The following is a 16,104-nucleotide window of genomic DNA, read 5'->3' as shown; positions in this document are numbered from 1 at the left end:
GCATAACTATGATAGTTTGACAATCGCAAGTGGTATAATATTATAACAACAACAACAACAACAATAATAATAATAATAATAATAATAATAATAATAATAATAATAATAATAATAGCAAATACAATATCAATTGCAGAATAATATAGACAATATAAAAATAGTAAATGAAATCGTTACTAGTAGGCTACCTACCCGAAACGAGTAGCATAGAAGTCGGTTTTAAGAAAATATAGATTAATATTTAGATGTCATAAAATGTACTTTATAATATAAAATATAATAATTTAAGCTAAAACTAGCTATAATGTAAATCGTGCCAACTCATGTCTCAACTTTGACTCCGGTGGCCAACTAACGTTAGGCTACTATTACTAATTATATAATGGCCAAATACAACCAGAAACAAATGTTCAGTCTTACTTGTGAAAGGCAATTCCCCGAGACCTGTTTTCAATTGTGCGGCGATTTGTACAGCCCCAAGCAGCACACAAGCAGGCATTTTTCTCAATTCCCGTTATGAGAGTTATGGGAAAAGTTGCCCTCCGCAATATGGCGGCGCCGTTGACGTATGATCCAGCGGCCAATAGGGCGTCTATGTATTTATTATGTCTATATGATTCAAACCTCCGGACACGTTTTGTCACGCTGGAGACATTCGTGCACTTATATTATAAGAAAAAAGACTACACGATAAGAATTTACAAATTCTATGACATGATGTCTGCTTTAAAAAAAAAAAAAAAAAAAAGTAATCACTGTTTAAAATAAAATAAAATAAAATAAAATAAATAAATAAATAAATAAAATAAAAAGTATCGTTGGTTTACCTTGAAAAGTAACCAACCTGGTTGCCTTAATTTTGAGTTCATTGAAATTAAACATTTGAGTTAATACACATGGAGAATGGTTTAATCAACAGACACTCAAAATATTGTTATCTGAACAACAAGAATTCTGTAAGTTGATTTGACAAAAGAAAAATGTTGAGACAAATCATGAAAACATTTTTTACAGTGTATTGTAAATAGTCCACGTTGACCAGCGCTGAGAAAAGTAACAGCTACTACGTGACAAGGAGAGCATTGACGTCACTTTCCCGCCGGAACACACTCCCACTTCATCCGGACTGGCAGAGCATCCTACTGCATGACTGGATTTCATAGGGGAAACAGCGAAAACAGGAGTAAAACAAACGATTATCTTCTTAAATTAAAGGAAGTTGGCCTCGACACTGTTCCTTACAACTTACAAAAGAACCAGTGTCCATGGATCTTGGCACGTGTTCAGAAATCGACTAAGTTTATCTGTCTACATTTTGACGATTTGTGCTACACTAACACTATTATACAATATAGGTAGATCTAAATCCGGATGATCAATTATATATATCATTGTTATATATAGTCAAATTGCCTAGCCCAACATGTTAAAGAACTATACAATATTTCGGGTATAATTTTACCCCTAAATCCACGTTTCGATGTCTGGATTCCAGCTGTTTCTGCGAATTGCAGCGATGCTTGTCTTTTCTGTAGCTTTCGGCAGTGTGTAAAAAGATAGCTCCGATTTTTAGAAACAGCACCCATTGCACTCATCCCTGCCCGGCCTTTAATCTATTTCTAAGTATTGAAAAAAAATATATATATATATATATTTGTTAAGTAGTCATCTGCTTGTAACCGTTAGATGGAGCTGTGGGATTAACATTGCGTGCTCTAATATTCCTAAAGAGAGATGTAACCACGTGTTTACTGCTAGCATGAGGCATAAAATACTGTAGATATATCATAAACATGTAATCTCTATGTTTTGCAAGAAAAGAAAACGTATAAAATACAACTTATGAAACAAAATCAAAACGAGTTCTTGATATAAGGATCTATTTTATCGTTATCATTTCGGTCATTTGTATTGTATGTTATGAGAGATATTGATAAAACATTTGCTTTTAAAGTGCTCGTTACTCATAAAAACAGGGCTACATTGGGGATTGCATGAGCAGGATGCACTTTTGTGTATGCATAACTCGACTTGACCTTCGCTTTCCAGCGTAATTAAGTACATTACAACTGCAAGTTTAAAATATCTTTGATTCATTATTTGATTGGATTGTCAGATGTTAATGGATTTGTTTTTACTCAAATGAATTACAATGCAAAACCTAACTATGCTAATCAACTTCTCTTTGAAAACTGCATGCATTTCATATTCTACTTTCATGTACTTATTCTACTAATAATGTAAGCAGCCTAAAGAAGCCTGTATTTTTACAGTATGCAATTATTCCATTTCAAACAGCCTAGGTGTTTTCTTTGGGTTGGACACCATTAATCCTGAGGGGAAAAAAACAAAATGTGACTTGCAATTTGCATTCATAGAATCTTCCATACTACAGTACAGAGACACACTTATGTAGAGTCAGGCCTCCACCAAACAGCTAAAGACTAATACATATAGATGCCTAATCTGAAGCTGTTAAGTGTATAATTCATACTCTTTATCAACAGCACTTGAGAATAACTGATTACAACAGAAACACATTTTTACAGGTTACAGAATACATTTGCAATGGAATTAAATGGGACGGTCATAAAAAAAAAAAAAACGTTGAAAGTTTACCAGCAGAAATGTGAGACTTAAGCACTTACCTGAATAGGTGTTATTAGGCTGTGAAGTTGTCCAAATCACTTTTGCAGTGGCACTAAGGTTCTAGGTGAACAAACTTTAGTTGTGTCAGTATCACCTATACATATTAGGATTTTGACCTTTAATGTAACCTTGTGCATTTGAAAATTTAAAAATTAATGTGTTGACAGAGTCATGATATGGAATTACTGGACAGCAACTGTGCTGCACATACAGTTTGTAGGATTGTAACAACAATTGAACGTATAACATTTAAGACTTGTGGCTATACTTGCCAAACACTAGAATCTGAGCATTACCGTTTACTTCCATTATAACGGCCTTACTTTTTTTTTTTTTTTTTACTGAGGAAAAATATATGTGGTAATCAAAAATGCAACAAATGCAGTGCATACATCTTAACGTGTATAAATTCATAAACTGCAAAACTGATAATTTATATAAATAAATCAATCACAAACGTTTTACCAAGATTTAATGTACATTTATTCTTAACACGTGGAACATATAGTATAAAGATTTCATACGGAATAAATGATATTCATTAAGCCAAAAGGGGGGGAAAAGGAATTTACAACAAGATTTTAGCTACATCATCTGAAATACAAATATGAATCCATAGCACTGGAATCGACTAAGGAAACCGCTGGGAAAGAGGGGAAAACAAACTTGTTTATTGTATCTTTGTTCCGGTGAATGATGATGAAATCGGTTGGAGTTAATGGACTTGTCTGGTTTGATATATGCCTCTACAGCTTTAAAAAAAAAAAAGGAATTGAAATGTTATGTGTATGGGATCGCAAGGGCAAAAGATTGCATCCCTACAACCAGAGATGTAAGGAGAGGAAGGTGGTAAATAAACACATGGCAATGTGCAATGAGAGATCTGTTGAGTGAAACCTTTAATTCGTCAAAGATTAAAAACGGTGAAGAGCGCCATAAGATGAGAGAGAAAGAAAAAGAGCAAAGTGTAATTTACAACATCATTATATACACTGCAGCCTGGACTGCATCTAGAGCTCAAGACCAGTCCTAAGAGGTGATTTCTTTAAGGGTCAAGTCATACAATCGAGGGACAAAGAAGAGGTCGGGGTGTTGTAGGTTCACGTAACTTTGGGGGGAAAGCCATTTTTTCCTCTCTCAACGAACTAAAATCATTTTTAAAAACTACAGTTTTTTTGCTGCCAAGCCAGCATTATCTCAGTGTGAAACAGTATTATTACAGTATGTTTACAGTTTTAAGGTGTACAGTACAGAAAAAAAGTCCTACAATCTACTGCACAGGCCTCCCATTTACATTTCTGTTCACAGCCAACGACCTGGTTCCTTTAGGGCTAAGTATATATTTAATCAAAGTTACAGCAATTTATACCACACACCAGAGTCTGCAAGTCCATTTAGCCTCCAAGAACCAGATTATGGTCGTCTCCATGCCCTTCCTCACCCGAAAGGTGAATATGGGCACAATTTTTCCCCAAACTCACTGTAAACGTGACAGCAACTTTGGTTACAGTTTTGTTTTTTGTGTCTTTTTTGTAATTTTATTTTTCCTTACAAAAAAAAAAGTCCAAAGGGCAGCGCACTCTTGCAGGTAAGGATCTCGATCGGCACATCCTTGTTAGTTTAATTCTTATACATGTCAAATCCATCGGGACTTAATGGTATATCCTTCCTTTAGAGCAAAGCAAGGATAGACAGGATAGACAGTGGAATCTGAGGTGATTTTGCATAAATTAAAAAAATGAACATACAGTCAGTCAGTTTCGCTGTTAAATTTTCTCCACTCACGCAGACACACACACATTAAAAAAACGAGTGGGGAAAAACATGATCACCCCCACGGCTGTCATGACTGGCCGATCAGAAAAAGTACGTCACAGATTACATGGGACACCAAAGAGTTCATAAGTGGGGACACAGATATGTCCAGTAGCCGTGACTCAAACAGCGTGAACTCCGAGTGGTTCTCTTCCACTTTGGCAAGAGCGTACAGGGCTCGTGCCGCCCGCCGCATCATGTCCACACTAGTGGGCTCGAAGTGTGCACCTTGTAAGTGCAGTAACGAGCCCTGACTCTGTTGAAACTGGGTGGCTGCAAGACTGTCCTCCAAGAAGCCAAGAAGGTTTCCAACACTTCCTTTCTGCACAGCAATAGCCCGGGCCGCGACGCTGTCGCCTTGTGCCAGATTAGCTAGCAGCACCACTGCCATTTCCCGGCAGACGGGTACTTTGCGCTCACCGACCATGCGCACAAGGGAGCCGTAGAGCTTCTCCAAGCGGCTGAAAGGTGGTGTAGCCAGAATGAGGTCAACATTGTTATCCTGGATGCTAAGCTTACTAAGGGTTTCGAGGACGAGTCTCTGGGGAGACAGTGTCCCGTTGAGCCCCAGCGTGGGGAAGGGGTCAATCGCTTCGGCCGAAGGGCACACGGCCCAGTGGAGCAAGCCATCCAGCAGTGGCAAGCAAATACTTTCTGGATAGATGGAGAGGTCCAGCTGACCTGAGATGTTTGCTAATGTGACCAAGCAGTTTTCCCGCAAAACCTCAAGACAGTCCCACCACCACTCATCTCTCTCGCAACTGACACCTTCATCTTCCTCCTCTTCTTTTTCATAGGTAACCGGTGCCTGCTTGCGTTCAGGATGTCGATGGTGCAACAGCACAAGCCGACCAAGTAACAGCAAAAGCCCTGGATGCTTTGACATCTCCAGATCATTGCCAGGAATAAAGGAAAGGCTGCGAATAATGTTGGAAACGCAGATGCAGCGGCGGGCAAGGGCATCTTGCCAATCTGAGAGTGTACAGAGCGGCGTCTCATCCTTGCTATGTGGCTCGTCTTCCAAGATCTTGATATTGCGACTCTGCTGTGCAAGATCGATTCCAAAGAGAAACGTATTTTTCTCCTTGTCGCTATTCAGGTTGCCTCTGACTACTTCCTCAGTCACAGAGCCTCGCCTCGCCGACAGAACGTCATCAATAGTGGCCGTTATACTTGCCGACGTACTTGCTGTTGTAGTACTTTTACCTTCTGACAATGGTTGATTTGAGGATGACTGAGGTTGTACTTGTTGCTGCTCTTCATTTGTCTGAGCCTTCTGCGCATTATCCATAACAGTTTCCACTACTTGAGATACCTTCTTACGTGGCTCAACATTCACTGGCACCCGTTTCTGATGCTTCAAGAGTTCCATCTTGCTCTCAAAATGGGTTTGTATATGCTCGGTGGTGTCACCACCACCCACACTCCAATGGATAAGACCACTATCAAAGGCTTGCCGCCGACCCAATTTACTAGTGCGCCCAATCACAAACGGGTCTTTTTTCCTCAATATCTTGATGGGAAGCTTGTCAAATTTACTAGCCTGCTTTGGCCTCTCCTGGGAGGCACTCGTGTCCTGCAGTGGGGTAGATGATCTGAGATGATCTTTGCATGAAGTATCATCGCCTTCCCTCTCTTCTATGTCATTCTTTTCATTGGATTTTTGACCCTGCATAGACTCCTCTTTCTCCTGCTTGACCTGGACTTGTGACGTATGAACAGGGTTGATCTCGACATCATCATCATCATCCTCATCCTCCTCTTCCATCTGCTCTGCCTCTGGCCCCTCCTCATCAGACATCTCAGGGTCAATGGCATCTGGGTCAATTAGGGTACGCTGCCCAGGGTCTCCAACCTCATACTCTTTCAAGATGCCAAAGATCTCAATGAGGCACCTTCGGAAGTACTCAACAATAAGCTCGAGGAAGCCAGGAAGCTGCAATGGGAACAGAGATATATTATAGATAAGTCACTAGTTGACCAACCTGACACATCCCTAGTCATATAGTCTATAGAATTTACTGACCTGGTTCAGGTTAAAGTTAGAAATGCTGTTGTCATCATAGAGAAGAATATTAATGGTATCCAAAGCCCACGTACTCTCAGCTAACAAGCCTGATTTGAGGGACATCATGACTCGCCAAGCCTCTGGTGTTCCTGAAACAAAACAAAACCCAACTTTCAGAACACTACAAATGGACCAAGACACAAGTATTCATGGGAACGATGCTATGACCCTCTTACCAATATCTTTCATGGTAAGCCGACGACGCGGTTTCAGAATGGGCTGCGATGCCTCTATTGAACCTGGTGGGAATGCTACGTCTCTCCGAATCAGAGGTGGCTGCACTGACGGTTGGGCAATGTGTGACGCAGGAACTGGAGGTCCAGCCTTTTGAATTTTCATCCCCGAGTGCATGTATGGAGACTTACTGGGTGAGGTCCTATTCTCCATTGGTCTTGGCATGGGTGCAGGGCTGGACACTTGTGGAATGTGGTTCTGAGAGGATTGATAGTTGGGCTGAAGAGTTCTGGACATTGGTGGCCCAGAGCCTCCAGGTCCGTATGGGGGCTGACGCTGGTTAACATGGCCAGGCCAAGATCCCTCATGGTTCATGCGCTGATCTGAAGGCATCATGTCTTCAGAACGATTCATGCTATGGTAGCCTTGACCTTGAGAAGGGACACCAGGGGGCCCCTGGCGATTATGATAGTTTGGGTAGTTCATCTCATTACGCCCAGGCCACATGGGACCTTGGGGTCCATCGGGGACTGAGGGCACACTCATGGAGCTACCCATCATCTGCGGCTGCATGGAGGGCTGGGAGTTTGGACCACCCATGTTAGGTCCTCGATCTCTCCCGAAACCAAAAGGAAATTGGCTCTGTGGGCCAGGTGGGCGTCTGTCTGAGCCTGGATAGGTATTATACTGGTTATACATATCTGGTTGGGACTGAGGTCCACCTGGGGCCTGGGGTCCCTGCTGCTGACCACTAAACGGGTATATGTCCCCTTCATGACGCTTTGCAGGAGGACCATAAACACCATCAACCGGTCTCTTCTGCGTGTAATTCTATATGAGAGAAAGGTTTTTTAGATCTTAGGCAATAACACAGCTACCAATAATGCAATAATTTTTTAAAGGTTGTGTTGCACTGACCGGTTGTTGTTGTGGGTACATTCCTGACTGTTGGTTTGGGTATGGTCCACAAGGGGGAGCACCTTGGCCAGGGTATTGATTACTGTAAGAATCATGCCTGCAAAACAAAAAAAAAATACATCCAGTTTCAGAAAGCCCCAAAAAGCATGGATGTTTAATAGTGAGTAGCAAACAATAGAAATAAGCAATTGTGAAATTTCAATTTTAAGCCTATAAACATTTAGTAAGCTTTATGTGTAGTTTAATTAAATGCTAACCTCTGCTGTTGTGGGGGCCGGTTGGGTGAGTACATCCCTGCATCTGCACCAGAAGGCATCATGTTAGGTTGTGGACCCATAGTGCCATCTGGGCCCATACTTGAGTCTGGTCTGTAAGGCAATAAAGAAATGGCATTTTAAAAATCGCAACTGAAGACACTACTTGGTTAGGTTGTGTTGGAATGTCAAAATCACTGCAAAGCTACTAAATATTAACACTTCATCAGATTTCAGTAGTGTTTTCAAAGCTGTGATAAATTCAATGGCTACATTTAATAAAAAGGTAAAACACAATTAAATGCTCTCACCTTCTGTCATATCCTGGACCATATGGGTACTGTTGTCTTTGACCTATCGGCATATTGCCCATAGGTCCTGGGGCGGCTCGGTTATATTGTTCACCCATGCCACTATTTGGGCCTTGACTTGGGCTCATGAACTGCTCACCAGCTGAAAATGCAAGCAGAGAGACACAGTGAACATCCTCTTTTGTATACAAAAATATTATATACCACTTTTACACAGTTTACTACATGACAAATCATTAAAAGTACAACTTATACTAACAAGTATAATTAGTAAATTTCAGGTTTAACAAAAAAATGTTTAGCCTTTTAACAACTGGGATAAGAATTATAGGATGTGCATAATTCTTCTGAGAGCAGACAATTTGAAAGTTTGAAATGTTAATGTAGCACATACAAACTGGCTACACTGAGTAAACTGGTAACAGAGTTGGCTCAATATTATAGCAGGACAACTATAAAGATCATCATATAAATTGGGTCCGAATATAACTTATTTACATATTGACGAGAGATAACTTCATATTACAAAGAAAACAAACAAAAAAATGTACAAAAGAGATCCTTAATATTACTTTGTAACGATATGACCAGAAGAGTCACCTTTTCTCATACCACCAAAGGGGTCCTTATTTGGCTCATAAGGCCCCATGCGGCCCATCATGTCTGGTCCACCCATACCAGGCTGATAACCTGAATTGGGGGTGACAGAGTTACGCCTGGAAAAAGCTGGATCCCCACCATCAGCAAACGGGTCCTGTAAATTCACACTGCTCCTGTGTGAGACACAATGACGGTAAGCTCAAATGAGAGAGACTGTGGCCCTTGAAATTAATTCTGAATATCCTGTCCAAAAACTGATAATACAGTTGATACAGAGAGGCACAGTATTGACATGTACCTAGCACCAGGCATGGGTGGCATTTGACTGTGCGGTGTTGAGGCAGGTGTAGGGGGCTTCAGGTCACCACCTTCGGCCATAGAACTGCTGGTCGACTGAGGCGTCTGAGGACCCTGTAACGATCCTGATCCAGCTGGAGGGGGGGGGGGGGGGGGGGGGGGGGGGGGGGGGAGAATATCAGATTTGTCACTCCTCAAATCCTAAATGAAGTTTAGGTGGTCATATTGTGTGAATAGTAAACACTGTGCTTGAAGAAACACAAACCAGAAAACAAAAATCCCTTTTTTGGGGAAGGCAACCTTCCCCAGCCTGAAATCAGCTGCTTTTCATGGCACTTTATCTCATTTGAGGACTTTCCCCCACCGATGATACAGGTAGAGGTGCTCTGCCAGTGCTCAGAGAATAGCATCCTAAGGTTTGAAACTCCTTATCCCAGCATGACAGAGTCTCCATTACTACCACTCAACCAGCAGCTAAGTGCTTAGTCATGTGCCGAGAAAGATGAGGCAATATGCCTCATGGGTGGTCAGTTGGATCGCTTGAGTATTCAGATAAACAGGCAGAGTACTCAAATGCAATTCATAACATTACAAATGAGGCCCCATTTTTGGTGCTTTCGCATTTAGCTATCTGCTTGTTAAGTCGTGACGTATCAAATACTGTTTCCAAGTCTCAATTCTTCAATTGAGAACACTATTTCAACAGATGTTAAAGAGCAGGTTTTTTTATTGCACACATTTAAGCAAAGGTTTTAAAAACATCCGGTTAGGGATGTCACGATATTCCAGTAGTCGGTACCAATACCATTAACATTTTACCAATATCGGTACCACAGTTAAATCTGGAGATGAAGTTCATGCATTCATGTTCTCATATCGTGAGGCAGCAGAGACTGAAAACACTGCAAGCGTCAAGCTTGCTTAAGTGTGTGTGTGGTAAATCCAACAGCGTGTCTGCAACATTCATTGACGCAGAGACACGCAGAACATGCAGGATTCATATTTAAATAGTTTTTTTGTGGTTTAATATTCACAGACACTAGTTTATATTGTGGTATATATCGGCTACAGTGCTCCAAGTAAAAAAGTTAGTCTGGAGCCCTGCGCTTAGAACAACCCAGAAACCAATATTTGAATGAATCATAAATTCATCACTGTCTGGCTAACTGACATTTTTGTTATGGCAATCAAGGTTTCAGTATTAGCACCATTTGTTTGCTTTTGGGATCTGATAAGAGTGTTTGATAGTCTGATAGAGAAATGTTTTGAACTTCCTTATCAAACTTTACTGTCTCTTTTTTAAATACTTGAGTGCTCATGCCAATCCCAACCAACATAATTGCCATGTTTAAGTAGACTTGAGCCAATGTGCATGTGTGTAAATGTCAGAGAGTGCAGGGAATGATGATGAGAGAGACACAAATGTGTGTGGATGAACAGCATGTTTGTACACCACATGTTGCAGCTCATCTTGCGGCCAGCTAGAGGACGATTACTACTGGCATGCCTGTTGGATGACTCATGCTTTCATTCATTAACTCGTACACACATCGGGGTCACTGCCAGGTCAGACGTATCCGTATCTCACACTTCACACATGCTCTTTAACACATGGCACAATACCTCAGCCTCCCTCCTCTGGGCAAGGATATCCCTCAAACACAGATAAAAAGGGGGGAGGGTGGGAAAAAAAAAAGATGAAGAAAAACCCAGCTTGACTTTACATATCACTAACCCCTTCGTTCACACCCACCCCCCCAACCCCCCTCCCCTCGGTTCAGCCCTCCAGGGGTTTGCCTCTGAATCCTAAGGCCAGGAGAACGTAATCTGCCGGAAAGGGGGGGGCGGCGGCGGCTCATGACACTGTGCCAAGCAGACATGCTCTACATCACAGGGATCCCCTTTAACTCGCCCCATTTCTCTTGTAATCTTAGTTTCAACAGAACTTACTCTCTTTAATGTGTTCTTGGATTGAAAAACAGCTGGATGGACTGAAACAGAATGGAGTGCATAACCCAGCAGTCTCCTTAAGCATACATAACACCCATGCTTTTTGCCAGTTTCATATACTAGGCTGGACACTCTGGCACTATTGCAGACAAATGCTATGTTTGATACAATAAATACACTTTATTTACACTATATTATTATAATTTAGTAAAATGAAATTCAAGTAACCTCTGTCTCTCGGAGCACAGCACTTTAAGCTGGTGTAACTGTTTTCGTTTCATGCAAGTTGCAACAGTTCCGTTCCATGCAACAAACACAGTGTTGCGGAGCCTTTGCAAATAATTAACCATGATGTTTTAAATTGCGGTTAATCGCTGCATCCCGATCAGTCTGTGCGCACAGAAAATAGCGCGCAAGTTCTTCGTGCATCTTTGTGCACTTAGATTGCTTGAATGTTTAAACCTAAAACACGTGCAAATGATAAACGTTTACTCTATGATGGTTAAACTTTGCAATTATTCTGAGAATCACATGTGTTTCGAACCGAGGTGCCTGGTCTGTACAGATTACATATTAACCACAATCCCTATACTTGACATCGCGGATGCACTTATCGTGATATCGATACTAAAACAAAATAGCATCGTATTTTGTATTAGCATTTTGTAATAGTATTTTGCAGCCTTAGTCTAACAGTAGTATTAAGGTAAGAAATACTGCAGAAATTGAATAAAGTAATCAAATGTAAAATAACTGAATAGTCTTCATTGTAAAAATTAAATACAGAAGTTACAAAAGTTATTCAGTCAAGAGCAGTGAGTGATTTTTTTTCTTCTTTTTTTTGTCTTTTGTTGTTTGATTAACATTAGCACAAGACAGCTGCAGGTTTATTAGGCTGCTGCCACTGCAAGAGCTAATGCACAGATCCAATATACTGTTACACATTTGTTTTCTTTCTCAACTGTTTACGTTCACTTAAGACATAACACTGTGTTTACGTGAATACTTGCTGAGATGGGCATTTTGACAATTTTGGGTGTACTTGATGTTTAAGCGCAATTTGGTACTTGTCAAGTTGCTGTCATGAGAAGAGAGCAAGATTGTATTTATCTATGCTTTTAATTTATTATTAACAGGCATGGTTTAGTTTAATTATGGTTATAACTTATGTTGTCACCTTCCTTTTACACTACAAGCCTGTTGTAGCAGAGTAGACCCCATCTGAATGATGGCCAAAATTTTAATGAGTTTTATGAAGTTTATTGTACATCACACAAAAGATGAAGCGTCACAAAATCACCGTAAGAGCTGAATGAATCACAGTACAAGAAGTGCGCATTAAAGTCTTATCCATAAACTCTCTCTCTCCCTTGTATTATCATCAACATACACAGCGAATTACACAAAACTACTTGTTACAACTAACAGTAAACAAATATATACAGACTTTATGCCTTTTCAGGAGGGGCTTAATTAACTGTTAAACTTTATATCTGTAAACCTTGAACTGTCATAAAGTGTGTGCTGTCCCTTTCATTACTGCTGTGACCAGTATCGCTCCGGAGACTGTAATGCCGAGTTCACACTGCACGATTTTCAAAGTAGTCGGGTCACTGTTCTTTTCACACTGCATGACTATCTGGGGTAACATTCAGTGCTGTGTTCACACTGCACGATGGATCGGCGACAGGAGGTTTCAAACTGCCTTACTTTACAAAAGAAAGAATCTCAGACAACTTCTGTCTGGTCCGCAAACTACGTTACACAACCAAACACATTGTGAAGTGAGAAGTGAAGTGAGAAGTTGAGAAGTGATAAGGAAATAACGCAAGACTGAAATTGTTATTAAAAATGATAGCCTGCAAGAAGATTGTGATAAAAATTGTCTACTAATTTGCACTAATTTGCAGCGAAAAGGAGAACCAAAAAAAATTATTATGCAGCAGGAAATGGCTGGGAGACGGAGGGAGCAAGGATTGAGTGTTCTGCAGAGAGTTGGGGGTAAATAAATAATTTTGCAATGCGCTGCTGTTGCTGGCTGGTCAAGCAAATGTTTGCGTTTTGTTTCTGTTTGATATAATTGTAAATATATCTATTAAAATACTGGTATTCTGGTCTATAACTCCTCCCTGAACATCCCGCTGCCCTGTATCTTGCTCTCTCATTGGCTATAGGTCATCGCCGATGTAGTTTTCAGTCAGAACGCAGGATTTTGAATCACCGGCAGGTCCAGATATTTAGTATGCCAAATATCTCAGATGTCGGCGACTCGTCTGCAATTGTCTCAGATCGGGTCTTTGATCATTAACACTGCGTGATTGTCACTCACATGAACGAGCACCGATTTGCCTATGGTTTCGGGTATTTGTCGTCAATCTCACAAAACCTGTCGGCGAGCGAAAATCGGGCCTAAAATCGTTCAGTGTGAACTCGGCATAAGCTGGATCCCGAAAAGTTGGTACTAATCCATCCTCGAGGTCTTGTATTGCCCCTTGTTCACAAAGCAGTCTGGAGCGAAATAATTTGTGCAGACATAAACAAATTTAGGTACATTTTGGGGCGCATTACCTTCAAAAATAAAACTAATCCACTGTGTCCTCAGTGGCTCAGATCTTGGGAGAAAATTAAGACTTATGTTCGCTCTTAAATCCATCCATGCTCAGAGAATCAAAACGGCATGTTTAATGACTGCTTTGGTTTAATGGGGATTTAAAAAAAAAAAAGAGCAGTGGGTGGATTTTTATCAATGTAGGTTGATTGTGTTCACACACTGCCAACACACATTTATGTCCAAACACCATGCAAAAGTGGATTTTGCATAATAGGTGCCCTTTAAAGCACTTGATTCATATTTATATGCTTACATACTTTTTAAAGCATTTAGAAAATTGATTTCCTAGACTTTCAATGGATGGACAAAAAATAAGATAACATTAAAAATATCTCATATTTGTGGCAAATTCCCCATGGTCTTGAAAAAGGCATCGAATATCGATACTTCTTAAGGTATCGTATCGAAATTAGATATTTCAGTATTTTGACAACACTACTTACAACAGGTAAACAATTAAGCAGTGTGGATGCACTTCACCATTACCAAAAAGGATGGTGAAGTAGCAACTTGTTTGGCTAAAACACAGAGGTGGCTCACTGGCGAAAAACTTTACTAAAACTGATTTAATGTTCATCTGAGTGCACAATGCCTAGGGCTGGGTACCGAGTTCGATACTTTGTAGGTACCGACCGAATTGCCTCCATACTATCGAGTATCGAAAAATGACTTGTTCGGTACCAGATTTCGATACCTAAGGGGTTAACTCGTCAACGTCAGTGCTCAAACGAATACAAATAAAATGCACAACGACACACCTAAAGTCGCTCACGCACATACACGCAAACTCTACACACACAAGACGCGCGGAACTCCCCGCGCACATACTCATATGAGACGCGCGCGCGCGCGCACACAAACTGTCCATGCACATACACATGAGACGCGATCACACACACACACAAACTCACGCACACTCAATGAGTCGCGAACACACACACACAAACTCTCCGCGCACATACTCATAAGAGACGCGAGCACACACACAATACCCTAACTCGATCAAAAGTGTGGCTACATTTCTCCAGGCTCGATGCCAACAGCGCGCGATGCAGAGCTTGCGGTCAAATAATTGCTAATTGCTGCAAAGACCGGTACCGCGACAGATATGATGAGGACCTTGACAGTGCACGGAGTAAACATAAGAGCAGAAAGTTGCTCCGTCTTCGACTGGTAAATGAAGAGATACCTTGTTGATCACTCTGACAGTGTTTATATTGCAATAATGACCTACTGAATGTACACTGCCGTTCAAAAATGTGTTGGTTAGTCAGTTGTTGTTTTTTTCAGTAAGGATGCATTCAAGTGATCAAAAATGACCTTAAAACATGTGTAATGTTACAAAAGATTTCTGTTTCAAATAAATGCTGTTCTTTTGAAATTTTTATTCATCTAAGAAAAAAACGTATCATAGTTCCAAAATATTAAGCAGCAAACTGTTTTCATATTTCTGAAGGATCATGTGACACTGAAGTAATGATTCTGAAAATTCAGCTTTGACATCACAGGAATAAATTACATTTTGAAATATATTCAAATAAGATTTTAAATTGTAATACTATTTCACAATGTTACAAGTTTTACTGTCATTTTGATCAAATAAAGTCAGTTTTGGTGAGCATGAGCTCTTTATATATATATATATATATTTAAAAAAAATTTGTTATTTGTTCCTTTGTGCACTGGCTAAGGAGCATGAGTCAAACTGAAAAAATAAAACCAAAGTTTTTCTGAGGTAATGTGTTATGTAATATTGTAAAAATGGATTTCATAAAATTGGTATCGAAAAAAGTATCGTTCAGGAACCGGTATCGAAATCAAGGTATCGGTATCGAAATTTTTTGAACGATACCCAGCCCTAACAATGCCCTGAACAGAATACCAAGTTCAAGTACCCAATTACCCAACTTGAACTGTCCAAACTTTATTTCCTGTTTTTGGCAAACAGCAAAATTCATCAATATATTTGCCAGCCCTGAAGATAGAAGTACAGAAGTGTATAAATAAACTATGATATCGCAGCAGAAAGGAGAGGTAGCTAGCAGTGCAGTAAATCACTATAAACGACACAAGAAATGAACGTCAAATGTTGGCGTACAAACATTACCAGCTGTATTAAACCACATCAAAGAAAAATTACATTAAAACAAGACATGCACACTATAATGTCACATTTACAACCACATTAATCTAGCTGGTTACAGGTGCATTATGAGGGCAATGGGAAGAGGTTTATGTCCAGGCAGTTATCGTCTTTCAAGTCTGATTATGTCAGCTTTCCTGGACATCATAAAAACATTGTACCTGCATTTGGGAAACTGACTCAGTACAACAACACATTAACCTTTCCTTCAAATTCATATGCTTCAAATCTGCACAACACTGTTGTAATCTTACACCAGAAAGAGAAATGCTGAAAGCAAGCACCAAATCTCACAAATAGTGAGAACATATTTG

At 40.3% G+C, this 16,104-nt stretch overlaps 1 protein-coding gene across 1 annotated transcript in view; it reads right to left on the bottom strand.

The window, feature by feature from the left end:
- Positions 1–3,850: 3,850 nt before the first annotated feature.
- Positions 3,851–16,104, bottom strand: part of arid1ab (AT-rich interactive domain 1Ab) — a 90,736-nt gene continuing 78,482 nt past the window's right edge. The window contains exons 13-20 of the mRNA XM_079878708.1: positions 9,088–9,220; positions 8,790–8,962; positions 8,190–8,331; positions 7,882–7,992; positions 7,625–7,721; positions 6,709–7,537; positions 6,491–6,621; positions 3,851–6,400 (exon numbers count right to left, since the gene is read on the bottom strand). Of these exons, the coding sequence (XP_079734834.1) occupies positions 4,493–6,400; positions 6,491–6,621; positions 6,709–7,537; positions 7,625–7,721; positions 7,882–7,992; positions 8,190–8,331; positions 8,790–8,962; positions 9,088–9,220 (3,524 nt within the window). The 3' untranslated portion in view covers positions 3,851–4,492. The remainder of the gene's footprint in view (positions 6,401–6,490; positions 6,622–6,708; positions 7,538–7,624; positions 7,722–7,881; positions 7,993–8,189; positions 8,332–8,789; positions 8,963–9,087; positions 9,221–16,104) is intronic.

This window comes from Squalius cephalus, assembly GCF_949319135.1.
Source record: "Squalius cephalus genome assembly, chromosome: 8".
Classification (NCBI taxonomy): Eukaryota; Metazoa; Chordata; class Actinopteri; order Cypriniformes; family Leuciscidae; genus Squalius; species Squalius cephalus.
This window is presented reverse-complemented; position numbering and strand designations above follow the sequence as displayed.